Below are 17,623 nucleotides of genomic sequence, written 5' to 3'. Positions count from 1 at the left end.
TACACTCCATGAAAAACTCACACACTCTTTAAAGCACTGTGAAAATAACAATTTGATTTGTTTAAGTCAGTACATATAAGCACAGCAAAACTTACTAAATCAGGTTCCTTCCAGGGCTCATCTTCCCAGACTTTCTGATAAAGCTCAATTTAAAGTGGTACCCAAAGTGAGAAGATGGGACTAAAGGAGGAGGGCAAAACATGGCCCTACTGGCCCTCGGGCTACTCCCTTAAAGGAACATGGAAGCCAACAGCTGAGCAGCAGATGGCCCTATTATCTACAGGCTGGCCTTCCCAAAAGGCTAGGCAACAATTATATTAACAACTGGAGGATGGTGAGGGTGACCACATCCTGTGACAAAAGCACCTCTGGAGATACCCTCTGGGATCTCAGTGTCTTCCTGGGAAAGGGTCCACCCCAGGACTGTACCCCCGAGCAGAGCACTAGGGTCCCTTATCTAGCAGACAGTGGTCCTCACTTCCTATCCAGGTTAGTCCAGGGCTCTGACATTTGGTAGTGGGAAAAAAAGTGAATGACAGGTGATGACCACTGCTCAGGGACCAAATACCCACATTAAGAATGTCACCATGAGCTTGCCTGACCAGTCACCCTCCTAAGGAGGGAAGGGGGGTCAGTCTTCCAAGCAGAGGAACTGACCACAGAGGGGGAAAGGGGGCTTAAAAGTCCCTTATCAGAGGGGCATGGAGAGGCCAATCAGTTGCCTCTCGGGGAAAGGGCTGCAGGGGGGAAGCAAAAGGCTGGCCCCTTCCTCCAGGTCACAGAGAGTGCCTGTGAACGTTTTCTTATGGTTTTTCCAGGCCTGAGCTTTTATCTCTAGTGGGATTTCAACAGAATAACAAAGTAACTGATCCCAGAATCAGAGCAGGTTTGAGGGATGGTCTTGGACCACCAGGACTCTAAGACACACCCAAGAAGAGGGAGGACAAATAGCACTTGGTATGTCACACACAAATCCCAGATCCTCTAAGCCCAAGGTTGTCTTTCACATTCAAACAGAAATGTGAAGATGCACTGCAACTCCACTATATGGATTATTACAGCTAAATAAAAGCAACTCCTGAAGGCTTTGTTTCCTTGCTCATTTTGGGTAAATTTTTTTAATCATTTAAGATCAATTTATAGATACCTAAATAGCCTCTCATTCTCTGGCCCAAGAACTAGTGACAGCATTTTCCTCCATTAGACAAATAAAAATTTAAACAAAATTTCAACGGAAAAAAAAACAACCCAATGAAAATAAAAAGAATGTTGAAAAAAAATACAAATCAAAGAAATTTATTGGTGTTGACAAAAATACATGATACAAAAAACAAAACAAAACAACACAACAGAAACAGAACCAGAAACCCCAGCCCACTGGACCCACGCGCCTAATGTACCAGCAGTGTCCAATCCCAGGAGCCCCAAGGCATGCCCTTAATTCATGAGGACCTCCATCTGCACCAGCCTTGCATTGGTGTCCCCAGATGTCCGGTAGGGTATCATTCCAGCAAAGGTAATCAGGGCTCGGGCTTGACTTCGGAGTTGCTGAGAAAAAGGGGAGCAAGAGTAAGAAACTGGTCAACTTTCAGATCAAGATATGGCAGTGAGAACCACCTCCATGTTCTTCCATTCTCTATCCTGTGGTACCACGGACAGAGCCTAGTGGGCAGAGGACAGTTCCACCTGCTACTGTCAGACTCCTTCGGTGTGGTGCAGGGTTAGCTAAGTTTGTCCACTGGGGCCCTGGTTCCATGGGGCGTCACAGGCCTTCTGTTAAGCACAAGACTGACGGGTCTGTCAGGAGAGCCACCTTGCCCCACCTCATTGACTATTTCTGACACAGTCCTGAGCTTCAGAACTGCCTGCTCACGTTTTCTGAGCCTCTCTGTCTCCTGGATGGGTTCTGGCCATCTGCCTCTACGAGGATTGAGCTTCTGAGGCCCCCATGAGGCACCTGCAACACCAGAGGTGAGGGCTGTGACTGTGGGCAGCCCCAAGTCCCCTCCTCTCCCCTTTTCCTTCCTTCTGTTCCGTCCCTTTCTCCCTCCTGACATGTGCTTGCCCTCCATTCCCAGGTAATAATATTAATGAACCCTTGGACTATTCTAGGAGGGAAAAAGAGGCCCCTACAAATTTAAACTCAGATGTTCCAAAACAGAAAAAAAAGTCAGATTTCACTCTGCTTCCCAAGTGAAAAGAAACCCAGGAGAACAGCTTCAGATGACTGCTGCCAAACCAAGACGGAAGGCCTGGGGAGGCCTGGGGTGGCCTGGGGTGCCCCGTGCTGCAGTGTGCTGGATGCTTGTCAATAAGAAATGACACAGCATCTGGACTAAACAGGGGCAATCTACAAACACCTTCTGGATCAATAGCACTTTTAAGAAAAATGAGAGACACTTGACACTTCCTAGATTTACTTCCTAGATTTTCATTTCAGAAAACTGAAAAGCAAACACTTTTTACCTATTATGTGAAAAAAATTGGCAATTGTGTATTCTTATTAATGTGATGAGAATACTCAATGAATTTCCTTTAAAAGTCAATCTTTAAAGTGTTTGGGCTTTTGTGCCTGATTTGGTTGCCTTAAACAAGTTCTATGGGGGGGTGTTCATGAAAAGGACCGCCCCCCTCCTAGACAGCATTTCACTTTAAACCAGGAAACCACTTGGTCTAGCAGCTTTGATATGTAAGCTTCTCTCCAGTCTTACTCACCCCACCCTTTCAGAAGGAAAAAGAAGAACGGTGGGCAGGAGAAGAACAGAATGGTTCTGCTCACTGTATACGAAAACCAAGTGCCTAAAAACAGAGCCTGAACCCCACACTGAAGGTGCTGCTGTGACAGCTCCCTTCAGAAGAGAGACATGGCTGCCAGGCCACCAGCTCCTGTCTGTAGGCGGGTCCTCCCTGACCTGTGAACAGCTCAGAGCACCAGGAAGCGCCCACCATCTTAACACTCGTATCCACAGACACCCCTGCACTGTGTTCCTTCACCATAAACACAGAAGCCTGCCAAGGGGCACACACGGTGAACCCACCACGGTACACCCAGGAACAGGCTCTCATCTGCCTGAGGGCGAGGGGCAGACCTGTGATGTCTCTGTACTCTGGCGGACCAGCTGACCACTCAGTGGATCTTCTCTGAGCATAGTCACCCATATTGCTAAATTTCTACCAGCATCCCCAAAAGAAGCTCTGTTAAGGACAGTGCCTATGGGGGCCGTAGACATCACTGGAGACAGAAGGCAGGCTTGGCAGAGTTTCTTACTGCCCAAATCAGGTTTGGCTGTTCAACACTGTCCTGAGAGTCTCATCAAATGTTAAGTGGAAAAGTTATAGGAAAGAGAATTTTAAAAAACCCCAATTGACTTCATGGCTTAACTGCATCAATTACCTCTGTTTTTTTTGTCAAATCAATTGGAGAATAGATGCTGTGTTTTATCAACCTGTTCTATCTCCCTATCTACCTACCTATCTCAGTGTTCTACCTACCTGGGCTCACTGAAAGCCCCACAGGTGACAGAAGGGGTACAAGTTTAGGTGTCAGACAGACCCAGTTTCCAGACATGGCCGTTGCTCCTACCTACCACTGCGGGGCCCACAGGGCAAGCAAGTTGCTTCTCCACTCCAGGCCTGTTTCCTGATCTAAGTTGGGGTAATAATGCTGTCCTAGTCATCTCTCTTGGGCCATTGTGAGACTCAGAAGAGAAGCAATTTACATTAAATTAATGTGTTGATAAAAAAAAATAAAGTATGGTTTTGATGAAAATGTTTACCAACGAGCTGAGACTTACAAAATGACCTTATAACTTAAAATGAGCAGAAAGTCCTGTAGAATCAACTATAAATTAGCATCTGTTTGATTTTCTTCAAAGGTGATATTTATAGATCTAGCACTTTTTTTTTTTTTTTTTTTTAGCTTGAGAAGAGCAATCCTCCTGACCTGTGGTCTACCCAGATGCCACGTTGTAAGGGAAAAACATGGATTAGGGTTAGATGGTGTCCTAAGAGTGTAATGACTTTCCAAACCAGAAAGGTGGCTCTCAGCAATGTTTCTCACGAACGCTGGGATCTTACAGAGTCACGGTCCTCGATGACTCGCTGGGGCCTGGATGCCGAGGATGGACTGGTCCCCTTAAGCCTCTTAAACTGTGTGAACAAGATGTTCATGGTGGCAAGAAGAACTTCTGAGAGGTTGTGCCTGATCTATGCAGAGAGAAACACAGGGAGTAAGGAAAAGAGCCAGCAGCGAGTGGAGAGAGGGCGGCTGACTGCCTGTCACACCACATCCCACAGCTGCTGGCAAAGAGCCGGAATCACCAAGAAGCTGCCGATGGGGCTGGAGCGTCAAGTGTGACCGCGATCCCCTAGCAATGCTGCTCGGAAGGTCAGGTGGCCACTCCTCCTGCTCCCCTCATGGTGATCTCTTGGCAGGGCGGCCCAGTGATTACCAAAAGCAGCTGGATTTGCACATCTGCAGGTCAGGATGCACACACCAGTCCTCCACAGTGCTGGCCACCCAGCCTCAGACTCAGCTGCCTCCTCTGCACACGCATGGCCCAACCAGAGCCCTCGGGGACACCTATGAGGCAGGCCCTGGTGCATATTTTAGCCCATATTGCAGTGAACAATGTGTCTAGGAAATGGCAAGAAATAACAAAGAAACGAGGCTCACAGCAGGTGGAAGGGGCCACTGGCAAGGGATAAGACCTTCTAATTCTGTGCCATAGTAGACTTGCCCTCCTATGCGGGCCTTCCTCCTCTAAAATAGAAACTTTTTTTTTTTTTTTTTTTTAATTTAAGAGGCAATTTGCTTTAGGAGAAACCATTGTAAAACCTCACCAGTGAGAATCCCAGAACCAGGTGGTTCTGGAGTCTAACTCTCTGTGCTTGAGAGAAAAGCCTTACCTGGGCTGCACACAGGAATGATGCGGTGTGTGTGTGTGTGGGGGGGGACGGGGACCCAGACCATAGCCCCTACCAGGGAAAGCGGAACCTCAGGCGGTAGGGCCTGCACAGGAACGTTTACTAAAGCTCTCCTAGCGATTCCAGTGTGTAGCCCAGCAAGCACCCCAGGCCACACAGTGGCAATGTGCTTGAAATCCTGCTCTGGGCTCTGGGGCTCCTAGGGTGATAACCTACTCCACTGGTCATGCACTTGCTTTTCTGGGCAAAATCTTTCTGAGAAGGGAAGAACGGCAGCGAATCATGACATGTTTCATGCATCCAATGGAAACTATTCAAGATCGGAGTTAAGCATTAGAGGACCCTCTAGTAAAAGTGGACCATAAAAAAATGAAACCAGTCCTCAGAGGATCAACCAGAAACCTGTTTCTCCCAAGAACATGTTCCATATACTCACAGGAAAACTGGGATATCTGGAAACACAGTCTGGGTGGTTACTGTACCTAGAGCTCATAGTTATTAGCTACATGTTAAAAAAGCTTCCAGTGGAAGTGAGGAAAACAGGATCCCATAACTCAGAAAGAAAAGGACTTACTTCATCGCTGAAATTTCTGAAGGCAGCTACTCTCTCTTCCACACTTTCCTGATTCAGGGGCACCAGCTTCAAGCGATCAATTATCTGTTTAAAACGAACAACCATCAGCCTCATATGACAAAGCATCGCAGTCACTTCATCTTCCTAAATTTAACCGTCAGCATACACCGTGTTCAAAGGGCTTTTTCACAGAAAAAGCGACTCTCCTTCGTACACACAAAGGCTTTGATTCTAACTTGCTGACTAACTCAATTCTTACCCTCACTTTCTGACACGATTTTAAAATTCAGAGGTTTACTTTGAGAAACCTCTTTTCAGATTAAAGGAGGAGAGAAAAAAGAAGAAAACAACAACAAACAAGGAATGCAGAAATCCCCTTGAACTCCCAGGATCACACTTGTCCCTTTTCATTTCACAGGCACACTGGTGACATTTTCTTTGTTTTAAATGAAGTCCAGGAGGCACTTTGAATTTTCAAGGGCATACATTAACCTGTACTTCAAACACCCCTCCTGAAACTTACATCAAAGGCTCTGTCAATGTGACCGTTGTGATACTCATCAAAAAAGGTGATCAAGTCCAACAAAAGGTAGAATGTGGAGTCCACAAATTTATTTGCACTTATTCCCTGAGTCCTGTACCTGAAAGACAAAAGGGGTTTGATTTCTGTGTACTACATAATGGTGGGACAGCATTTCAAATGCTCTGGAATCTCTCAAACTTTGTGGATGAGGGGGACTGAGGATCGGGAAACAGTGCTGAGTGTGTGTGTGTGTGTGGGGGGGGTGCAGGCGCGGATAGGAGGGGTTTGGTTTGAATCTACCTACAAATATTTCACATGATGCAAAACAGCCTCAACCACCATCTTGGCATCTATGAATCTCTAGTGAGGGAGGGAGGTACTGATGGGCAAAAAGCCCAGCAGCCCAGGCTAGGGGTTATTTGGTAAATGGAAGTATCTCATCTGCCAAAGACTGTTCTTTTGTGTTACCCCAGGAAAGCATCCCAAATCCATTATTCTCTGTAAAAGGCACAAAAAAATAACATCTTTTGTCTCAGCTGGGAGTTAACCAGCTGAAGTCTGAATAACTCAGTCAACTGAAGGGGATTCTATAACACTGGCCATAAGAATCTGCCTCTCTCCATCTTAGCGTGGTTCCTAAAGCCTTTGAAACGGCTAGTGAAAGTGTAAGTAACAGCACACAATGAGCACAGGGCCTGGAACTCAACCCAGTGTGCGAGACACACCCTCCCCTGGGCAAAAAAGCCAGGTGTTATCCTAACACCAGGTGTTAGGATATGGGAAGCACTGGTGGCAGGGGAGTGGGCAGAGCACCCTGAAAGCTGTTTGCTATGGCTGCCTACTACAGCCGACACGCACGGGGGCAGGCCCAGATGGCTTGACAGGGGCCTTGGCCCCTCAGAGCCAGCTCTGGCCTTACCGCTCAGCGATGGAGAGCGCCATGTTCTTCAGCCGCTCCTTATTGGACTGGGGGGCACTGATCTGAGGAACAACAGGACTCAGCAGTTTGTTCATCAGCTCCAGAACCTTGTCTGCATTCTGGTCAAGATTTTAAAATTAGGAAATAATCAATAACAAAGAAAAATGAAATAATCAAGACAAAAAGGGAACTTCCTGGGGTGACGGGTCTGTCTTAAGGAGGGCAGCAGCTGCAAGACACACAGCTGTATACGTAATAGATGTATGCTTTCTACATCAGAGTCACACCTCAATCTAAACATTTTTTAAATTAATAAAACATGAATCATAACCCTCTTCTTTGTCTTCTCTGATAACAGGAAGAATGTGATGCTTCTTAGGTCATCTCAATTCTCAACAGTCACGTGTTCCATAGGTGATCTTCCAGCTCTCTCAAAAGGCCCTTGCTGTGCCATCGTTCTCGGGCACACACTGTGCACCAGCATGTCTGGGGCTGCCAGAAGGTGAGCATGATGGCATGTTTACCAGCAGCTTCACCGACAAACGTGATTGATGGCTGCTTCTGCTGCTAACAAGTGAGATGACCGCGCAGTGCCTACAGGACACCACTCAGTATGCAGCTCTTGTTTGGCCAGAAACATCTTAGGAGCAGAAGTAACAGTGTAAACTGGGAATTTCACCTTGACTGGTGAAATTATACAGTTAATACTGCCTTAGTGGTGGAGAAAATGCTTCAGCTGGGGAGCACTACCACAGAGATGCTGAAACGCTGGTGCATTAAATGCCAAAAGGCCAGCACGTCTATCAAGTGCAGAAGAGGGGAGAGGGCACATTTTACCTTGGCAAGGTCATAAAGCTTTGCTGCTTCTTCAAACAGTCCTTTATTTTCTGCGACGGAAGCAACTTTGTTGATAATAGGCTTTGTGTCACTAGTAAACTTATCTATGACTCCAGGCTGACAAGACAAATTATGGAGGGGGAGGAAGAGAGAGATGGGTGCACACAGCTATTATTTTAAACACACAGAAGCAAAGAGGATTCAAGAAAAAATACTTTAACTGAAAATGCTTGCCCTGAGCAATGCATATATTTCTTCAGCTAGACCCTGGCTTTCTTGAAGATATAAGGTCCTATTAAAATTATGGCAAGAGATGAAGGAAACGAAACACGAAGGAGCAGACTCAATGAAGACACAGAGGAGTCAGCAATAAGACATCCGTGCTTTTGATTTCCAAAATAACCCAGGGGGTAAGTGAAATTATCAATGATTTTAAATTTGCTGATGCTCAGGAACCACAGAGAAAACTCAAGAGGCTTGGGAAAATATTTGAAAGATTTGGGGTTTGCTTTCTAAGACAGATGGCAAAAGGAACTCAGTGCTGAAAATACATGGCAAGAGGTGTCAGGACATTTAAGAAACCAAAATCACCATCACCACTCAACAGCACCCAAATGGTCAAGAGAACATGGGAGAGGCCTCGGGAGCCAGGCATAGGGACGATGGACTGTGTATTCTGATCTCCACTAGTGCTGAACCAAGTCGGGGTGACCTGCCTCCTCACTTTGGAGGCAGCACAGGAAACCAGTAAAGAACATGAGCTCTGAGGCCAAAAGGACCGGGTTCAAACTGCAGCTGGTGATCTTGCTCTCCATTTCTTCACTTAGAAAACAGATAATAATGGTTCCCACCTTGCTGGATTATTGTGTCAATTAAATAAGAAACCATATGCAAGGCATCAGCATAGGGCTGGCAGCCGTCCCTGCCCAACAAGCAGCGGGGGATGACGACATGCCACCACCATCAGCATCATGGGCCTTTCTTCTGAGCTGGATGGTGTGAGCCCATCTCAAGATTTTCAGGCCAACACATCTGTTTTTCCGAATGAAGAAAGTGAGTCCCTGAGGGGCAAGGGACACTCCTGAGGCCACAGGGAGTTAGGGTCAGGGCTGAGCTCTGACAACAGGGCTTCTGTCCTTCTGCTAGGACACCCAATGGTGAGTCTCAAGGAAACTGCTAAGGCGCCACTAGAAAAGCTACCTCATCATAAATTTACACATTAAGGAAAGACATAAATGTGTAAAATCAAGCCATCATTGGATCTATAATTTTCATTCTGTTTTTTATACTAAGCAACTTCAGATCTGCATCAGTAGTACTTTGAATCCTGAAATCTGCCTGTATTCTTGGGACATTCGTGAATCCCCAACGAAGGCCAACGTTTCTCCAGGGACACATGTGACCCACCTTTCTACTTCCGTCATTCTCTAGTTTCCCAAGTATCATATCAAACTGTGGAGGAAAAAAAGTTTACTCAATTTACCGGACAAGGATACAAACGTAATACACAATTCTTTGGAGGCAAAGAGGGGGAAAAATGGGGGTGACGGGGAATCCTACACAAACTAGGCAACAGTGACACCAGAATCAATATTTTCATTGTTTGAAATCAAAGGACACAGCCCCCCTCCTCCCCACGCCACATCCACACAAAATGCGGAGGGAGACGTGCAGCATCGCCTTAAGGAGAGAACTTGGGAACTGAGAGCTGGGTGGGGGGTGGGGAGGAGGCCGACGTACCTCTCGACTTTCGATTACCAGCTCACTCACACAGCGCAAAAACATGTTTTCTCCTTGACTATCTTTCTCCTCCCTGTGGAGGCACAGGAGCACCTCAGTGTCTGGTGTGGACACAAGGTCTCCAGCAGGCATTCTCAGAATGGCAGAAACCAACCCTAGGTGAAGTACGGGGTTAAAAGCAAATGTACCTGAGGAAGTAGAAGTACTGGAGGGCCTCCCTTGGGTCCGTGGACTCAAACTTCCTGGTATAAAGCATGAGTAGCCGCACAAAGTTCAGCCGCCGCATGCAAGGAGGGTCACCAGGCTCATGGCTGACTGTACCGTGGGGGGACAGAAGAGGGAGCACCAAATGGGAGACATTGGGGACACAACTCCTCTGACCCACACCACTAGGCTCAGCATCATCGATTCCTGCAGCCCAACCCACATTTCCCAATTAAGCTCTGGACAGTCCCCTCCACCACCCTGACTGCGATTTCTCTCCTTGGATAGAGGACAGAAAAACAGCCTTGGTGGTAAGAAAACAGTCTTCACGTGCTGGTCTTTGAATGAAAAGATAATACCGCAGACCACCCACACAGCATGCACAGAAGACTGGCTGACTGGGGTTTCTAAGGTCATCACAGCCAGAGCCTAATGGAACCAGACGCAGGACTCCAGGGGCTACCTTGCCTGTACCATTCTTCAGGCAATCTGGCCGCAAAGGCAGCCCTTTGCCCAGCACTTCCTGTGTTTAACACTCCGGGGAATACGAGTTGGGGAAGAAAGCAAGGACTCAATCCTAATCATCTCTTTGTTCTGAAATGATTGATTATATCTGCCAAAGACTCAGTGGCGATTCCTTGGCCACTATTACGGATGGGGGGCGTCACTGTCCTCAGTCATGCATACTCACGGAGCTGAGCACTCTGTCCTGAGGATTTTAAAAGCAGCTTCAGCTCGAACAGCACCAGGGCCACATGGACAGCATGACAGCGCAGTCGCTCCATGCGGAAGAGAAAAGCAATGGCGGCTTCGAACTGCGCTGTCAGGAACAGCACTTGGAAGTAGAGGAAGGGCTGCTGGTTCACCGTGAAGTGGGACTCACCTGGGGGCGGGGAATAAAGCCCACTGAGAAAAGCTGCCGATGGCAGCCCAAACCCCAGCAGAAGCCTTGGGCGCCTATTGGCCTTCCTGGGTGGGAAGAAAGCACCAGCACGAGCCTGAATTAACGGAAGGGACTCTGGACACAGTGAACTGCCATGTGAAATGGACCTGATCCTCCACCTTCTCTAGACTCACAACTGGACTGGCAAGTAGGGCTGTGCTGTAAAACTGCACGAGGCTAGAGAGAAGCAGAGTCAAAGACCCGAGAGCAGCAGGCATTGCTTGCCCTGTACCTGGAGGAGCCACTTCCTACAGAGACAAAGGAGACTTCAAAGAAGCTTCAGTTCACTCACAGTCGTAAGTCAGGATCCAACAACTACTGGCCACCAGGGGTGTCTTCCATCCTTTCCTCCCCAGATTTTTAAACAATGAGGAGAAAAAGGGAAGACAAAGACACTGTACTCTTCTTCATGCTCACTGACAAGAGCCAGGGGGAGGCAGCAGCTAAGTCCTCTCCCTGAGCAAACGTTCCCCACAGCAGTTTGAGGAATTAGAGGAAATCATTTACTGCTGATGACCAATAAGCAGAAACATTCATTCCATAGGGCCACATGGCCTCTACTTCAATTTGAATGGATCAATTTCAAGACAGAGATCAATGATTCTCTCCTCTTACCCACCTAAGGTAGCTGCCTTAGGTGGGTAAGAAGAGAGAAGGTGGTTGTGCCCGAGATCTTACCATAGTCTTCCAACAGCTGTTTCTGGAACTGTGAGAGAGTGAGCCTGTCTTGTGGGGAGCTGGTGCCATCGTCATCAAAACACACTTGGTTCAACTAAACCGCAAAAGAAACACGTTAGTACAACTACATCTCGGGCCACGCGTGCGGCTGCTCAGGAGCCACACCCAACACTGTGAGCTGGAGTCTGTGGCAGAGACTGCAGTTATTAGCAGGGAGTTAGAAAATTTAAACAATGGAGCCAGGAGACAAGAAAGCCACTGGTGCTGATAGCCTCACTGGCATCACGCACTAAGCAGGTAAAACCTGTGGCCGGAACTGGGGTAGAGCAAAGGGCTGATGCCCTGCCCAAGCCAAGAAAGCACTGCTGACCTTCAGCCACAGGTAGTCCTCAGTTTTGTCTGCCACTTCACTCTGATTGTCAGTGACATCGCATCTGCCAATGATGCAGTACACGGCCCGCTTGTAGGGGTCTGTGTTGTTCCTGAGGGCTCTGCGGTAATGAAGCCGGAGCTTGTTTTCCGTAGCTGGAGACAATCTAAAGACAAGGGACCAGACAGACATGCTCAGTGCACATCCCCAGGGCAAGTGAAAGCACCCATCTCCCAGAGCCAAGCTGCTCAGCCCTGCAGCACCTCTGCTTCCGCCTGACTCCGCCCAGTACCAGCACTCCTGGCTGCCAGCTCTATCACTAGGGCCTGCAGGGTCAGGTCAGAAATGCTGACGCACCAGCGCTCCACTGCTCCACAGCAGCTCTCGAGCAGTTCCCCTCAACGGCCTCAGCCCCCTGAACTGCTGCTCCCTCATTCATGTGGGGTCGCCTCCCAAATGAACTGCCTGCATGCAAAACCTTGCTTCGGGGTCTCCATCACAGGGAACTCCAAGACATCAACCCTACTTTAATATGAGCAAGACAGGGACTTGCACTTTCAGACAACATTTTGTCATGGCAGGACTGACACTGCCCTTGTTTGTCATAGGTACAGCTGGAGTGACCACTACTGTTTCTTCTATACACAGACACATCAACTAGGCTTGAATATGAGGTTGTATCCAATTATGTTAGCAAAATCCAGAAGAAGACTAATGCTTGCTAGTTCCTTAATGTCACAGAACTTTTAAAAAGCTTAATAAATTGATTTAAGGTCATATTATAAACTTTTAATTCTAGCCTTTGAGTTATGAAGTCTATAACAACATATTTCTGCATCGGGCTCACCAGAATAGGACTCTGTAATACAAACAGTCCATTTTAGCCAGCACCCTGATGAGCCCTGGGTGTTCATGCTAAGTCAGATCACGCTCCCCAGCACACTTGTGCACTCGCTGGATCAGGGAACTCCCAAATGCAGACGTGTGCGCGTGTGTAAACAGCCATGAGGGAACAGAGCTTTCCTTCTGTGTTTCCAGTCATGTTCCCAAGAGTTCTGCTCACTTTCTAAGCTTCTTTTTTCCCCAAGTAGAAATTTATTTTAAGCATGTGAAGGAAAAGGGAATGATGTCAGTGAAGGCCACCCCCTGGATTACACGTGGCTTCTCGATGGGCCACCACACTCCGTACCTTCTGTCCTTGCTGTTCATGTACTCCTGGAACCAGGTCTTGAACTCTCCCAGCTGGTGCTGGGCTCGGTTCACCACCTGAGAAGCCGCAAGCAGGTCTCCGCAGCGCATGCAGTAGTAGATCAACGCCCAGACAGGGTGGCCCTCCACCTCTCCATCCTGAAACAGGACAGATGGTGCTCAGGTGACAAACCAAAGCTCACTGACTGCCTCCTGGTGTGCCAGCGCCCAGCGCAGTCCCTCTCCTAGGCCAAGTCACTTGATTCTCACAGCCGCCCCATGAGGTAAGAACCATTAACAGCCTCTTGCTCCCTGTTTTCCACAAAGAAACTGAGGCAGGGAGGCTGAGTGACCTGTCCAGGTGAGTTAGGAAGTGGCAGTGTGGCCCTGGAGCCTGCCCCTAGAAGTCCACTCACCCAGTCAGTTTTCCCCAAGGAATCTACAGCCAGTCCTGTTTTCCCCAAGGAATCCCAGTGGCTGGCAGTCATCAGATGCCATTATTCTGTGGTAACTCAACTTCAACTAGCCCCAAGAAGCAAGGGCTAAAAACACCACTGCCCAATAAGGGAGCATCATTATCTACCCAAGTGTATAAAATCCCAACCACCAACCAGGAGCCATTTCCTTCATTCAAATGCTGAGCTCCTTGTGTCAGACACTTCAAAGCCCCAGGAATCTGAGGCAGCTCTGTCCCCACTCCCCCACTACTGCAGGATCTACCTGAATCCAGTCCTGTTACTGTCGGCACAGCAGGCCTGCACTCACCCAGCCCTGCTTCTCCTGACTGCCCTGGAGAATGTACTTCCTACCTCCTTTCTCAGCCCTTCCCTCCCTTCTCCTAGCAAGATCTTTCCAAAACTCACATGGCACCATGTCCCCTGTCCACTTAAACCCCTCTGTGGACCAAGACCAAAGTGCTTGTGAGTGTGGCGTGCAGGCCTTCTCCGCAGGCCCGACCTTGGCGAGCCCTGCCCATGCCCCCTCTCCAGGTGCTCTCTGTAGCCTCGGCGCATTTGTTCCCGCAGTTCTCCCCACCTGGAATGGCCTTTCTGGGGCCTGGGCTGGGGAACACCTGTTCTCTAAGAGCAAGTGTGACCTTCACTTTCTGTACAAAGCCAGCCTCCTCTATCTAGATCCCCCAGGTTAGGGCATTGTATATCGCGTGATGCTTGATTATAAGACGATTCCCCTAGCTGGATGGTGAGCTCGGAAGGGCTGCATCCTAGAAACCCTTCTGGCTAAAATTTCACAAGTCATCTCTGACTCTGCGTCTCACACCCAAGTTCCTCTGAGAGTCCTCACAGCTCAACTTTAGAATACGTCCAGAACCCAATACCATCTTCCTCTCCTGCTCCTTCACCCTGGACTCCACACGACCAGGCCCCCATCCTCACCCCTCCCTGGTCTCTTTTCCACACATACACATTTTAACTGCAAACACCTAAGAGCAATTGCTCTGGGGCAATCTTGACCACACAGAGGTTGCTAATACCTGAAGTCCAGGTAAGGGAGCTGGAAGTTTAATGTTCAGAAAACTTCGCACCAACTGATAAGTCCCAGGCACACCACCCAGCTGGGCCTGATGCAAATTTCCAAACACAGTCACAAGGGTGTAATTCTTATAACTGAAAAATGTAAAAGGGAAAAACAGGAGGTTGAAAACACACATTACACACAATATGTCCACACCCATGACATTAGTTTGTGATTCTACAGAGCAGGGCCTGGGTTTCAAACCCATCACACAGGAGGAAACAGTATGTTTTTCATGAACTAAAATACATTATTTATCACTATAACAGATTTCTCCTCATGGCAGATACTCAATAGGAACACAACTGTGGGCCTCAAAGGCTTCCAGGGCTGATGTGTAGGGGCTGCTCCACCCACTGCCTGGCTCTCCAGTGGGTTCTGTTTAAACTTTCTATGTGAACTAGGACATTTTCCTACCTAACCTCAACACCACAACACCAAGAAACATTAACAAACCTGGAAGCCAAATAACAAAGAGAGTCAACCTAGAGGCTCATTATGAGACATTAACAAACCAATAGTGGGCTGGAGCTAAGAGCGCTTGCTTAGCATGCATGAGGCACGGGGTTTGATCCTCAGCACCACATAAAAATAAAACAAATAAAGATATTGTGTCCACCTAAAACTAAAAAATAAATATATTTTTTTAAAAAACAGTAGTAGTATCTAAATACAACCTATATTCAAGTCTTAATGTCCTTCATGGTTTATTTTCTTTTTCTTTTTTTTTTTCTTTTGGATACCAGGGATTGAACTCAGGGGCACTCGACCACTGAGCAGCCACATCCCCAGCCCTAGTGTGTATTTTATTTAGAGACAGGGTCTCTCTGAGATGCTGAGTGCCTCCCTGTTGCTGAGGCTGGCTTTGAATTCGTGATCCTCCTGCCTCAGTCTCCCGAGCAGCTGAGATTAGAGGCGTGCACCACCATGCCTGGCTGGTTTGCTTTCTTTTAAAATCCAGGATCTAGTCCAGGAAATATATGGCAACCAGATGTCATGGCACTGTCATCTCCCTTGCCCTAGGGTAGTTCTACCTCCCGTTTTGTCTTTCTTGACACTGACCTTTTTTAAAGAACCCAGGCCAGCTGTCTGGTGGAATGTCCCACAAACCTGGATCATTTCTTCAAGATTTGACTCAGGTTCAACTTTTTTGCCAATGACCCCACATGGATGCCACTGAGTAACCTTTCTTGCAGGGTCTCATAATGAGCCTCTAGGTTGACTCTCTTTGTTATTTGGCTTCCAGATGTTGTCCATCAGATCTGTCCACTACAATTTAATATCATTCCCTTTGTAATTCATAAGTAACCTGTGGGGTATACTTGAGAGGTCATGTGACTCTTCTATTTATCAACAATCTTTTCACCTACTGGCTTTAGTTTCCACTGGTGGTCATTGCAGAACCAGTCAGGACCTTAGAGATTGCAAAATGATAATTTTCTACCTTCCCTTTTATTTGGTAGCATCCTTCTTAAAATCCTCTGTACTATTTTTAAGTGCTTCCATAACAAGATTAAGCTGTCCAAGTTACTGATATTCTAATATATGGTTTTAATATAATTTTAAATACTTTCTGATAAGAATTAAAAATCAAACTATAAAAATCATATATTGTACACATTTGTATCAAACTGTGTAAAATCAAACAAAATACTCATATCAACATGTGGAAAAAAAAATAACAAGGTAACAGGAGCTTCTGGATGTAGGTAGAGGACATCTTCTCTTTTTTTGGGTCTTCTTTTTGGTATTTTTCAAAATTTCTATAAGAAATATGTATTGTTTTTATAATGATAAAGAAACACTATTTAACAAATGTAACCAGGTCCCTACCACTGAAGTATTTAAAAGCGGGGGTTGGATAAGAGAATAAAAGAGTCCTGTAGCAGCTGGAACAAAAAGGTGCCCGCTGTGGTTTCTTCCAGCTTAAATTAAGATGATTCGTGTGCTGGAAAGTTGAAGAAGGAGGTTAAATTCCTTGAGGACTAAGAAACATATATCCTGCCTCAAACCTGAGAATGTGGCAGGGAAGAGATGGACCGAGCCCACCACATTTTCTCAACACTTTTGGCCTGACACATAAAAAATTATTTGGGACTGGGTCTACTTTGCCATCTGGTACATTACAACACTTGAAATACTGTATGTGTACTGTCAGCAGAAAACATTAGCAAAAATACTTTAAAACTGAGATTAATTATTCTAAAATATCTCGTCTATAAAAAGGTGATAATGAATCCTTCAAAAGGATGCCATCAGAGAGCAATGCCACGCTAGAGTGAAAAAGAAAATAAAGTTACGACAGTCATGGGTAGGATACTCCAAAATAGCTCTGAGAAGTGCTGTTGAGGGAATTAACGGAACAAGATAATATTTTAAAACTAAATGAAATGAATAATAAAATAATAAGTAATAAAAGGGGATGACTTGCCAGAGAAAAAACAAAGGCAGGCAGGCTGGCACCCTTGTTGAAGTCAGCGCCAAGTTAAGGATGAGGTTGACGAAGATAGAAGGGTCCTGAGCAGCATATATTTACATCCCTTTAAAAATTTTCCGTATGCTTTTACATGGTGTAAAAAATATTGTGGCTCATATTTTGCTGACTTGTAATGAATAAATAGTACCCGTGCATCAGGTTTTTGTGGAGGGAAATCAAATACACCCAAAACTTAATTACAAAAATTTGGCTAAAGCCCCATGAATTATTTTTATAAAACTTTACGCCTAGGCTAGAGGAATTTGGAGTTTAAGATCTCTCTACCAGGGGACGGAAGCTGGTGAGTGTCCGTCTAATGCTGTTCATTCAAACCCGTTCTCTGCACACCAAGTGTGTACCACCTCAGTTACATACAGGAAATCTATGACTTCCTAATGAAGCATGATTCTGCTGACAAAAGGCAAACACACAAGGCTGCGGGCAGGTGCAGAGGTTCAGTGCAAAGGCTGCAGTTTAGTGAGACATTCAGCTGGGCTTTCTGTCTTGCACCAACAGGGAGAGGCTCTGTCTCTGAAAGAGAGAGAGTCCACAGGGAGGGATGAATGGCATGGGCCCCACTAATGAAGGGGACAATACTGAGGGCACAAGGGCACAGTCCCAAATAATTTTTTATGTATCAGGCATAATTTTTTTTATGTAACAGCAGCCACCTCTGATTGGTAAGAAAGTGGCAAAGCAATCAGGCATTAGC

General features: G+C 46.7%; 1 protein-coding gene across 2 annotated transcripts in view; it reads right to left on the bottom strand.

The window, feature by feature from the left end:
• Positions 1-1,280: 1,280 nt before the first annotated feature.
• Positions 1,281-17,623, bottom strand: part of Nup93 (nucleoporin 93) — a 98,442-nt gene continuing 82,099 nt past the window's right edge. For both annotated transcript variants that reach the window (XM_058575803.1, XM_046434680.2), the window contains 14 exons: positions 14,395-14,527; positions 12,904-13,061; positions 11,715-11,880; positions 11,345-11,438; positions 10,415-10,606; positions 9,708-9,834; positions 9,520-9,592; positions 9,187-9,231; positions 7,780-7,896; positions 6,943-7,061; positions 6,024-6,141; positions 5,501-5,584; positions 4,078-4,206; positions 1,281-1,548 (listed from right to left, as the gene is read on the bottom strand). In XM_058575803.1, coding sequence (XP_058431786.1) covers positions 1,438-1,548; positions 4,078-4,206; positions 5,501-5,584; positions 6,024-6,141; positions 6,943-7,061; positions 7,780-7,896; positions 9,187-9,231; positions 9,520-9,592; positions 9,708-9,834; positions 10,415-10,606; positions 11,345-11,438; positions 11,715-11,880; positions 12,904-13,061; positions 14,395-14,527 — 1,666 coding nt within the window. In that variant the 3' untranslated portion in view covers positions 1,281-1,437. The remainder of the gene's footprint in view (positions 1,549-4,077; positions 4,207-5,500; positions 5,585-6,023; positions 6,142-6,942; positions 7,062-7,779; positions 7,897-9,186; positions 9,232-9,519; positions 9,593-9,707; positions 9,835-10,414; positions 10,607-11,344; positions 11,439-11,714; positions 11,881-12,903; positions 13,062-14,394; positions 14,528-17,623) is intronic.

This window comes from Marmota monax, unplaced genomic scaffold, assembly GCF_021218885.2.
Source record: "Marmota monax isolate L192 unplaced genomic scaffold, Marmota_monax_Labrador192_F-V1.1 WCK01_AAM20220418_F8-fsc00024, whole genome shotgun sequence".
Classification (NCBI taxonomy): Eukaryota; Metazoa; Chordata; class Mammalia; order Rodentia; family Sciuridae; genus Marmota; species Marmota monax.
Note: the sequence above shows the minus strand (reverse complement) of the source record. Positions and strands in the feature narration are given on the sequence as shown.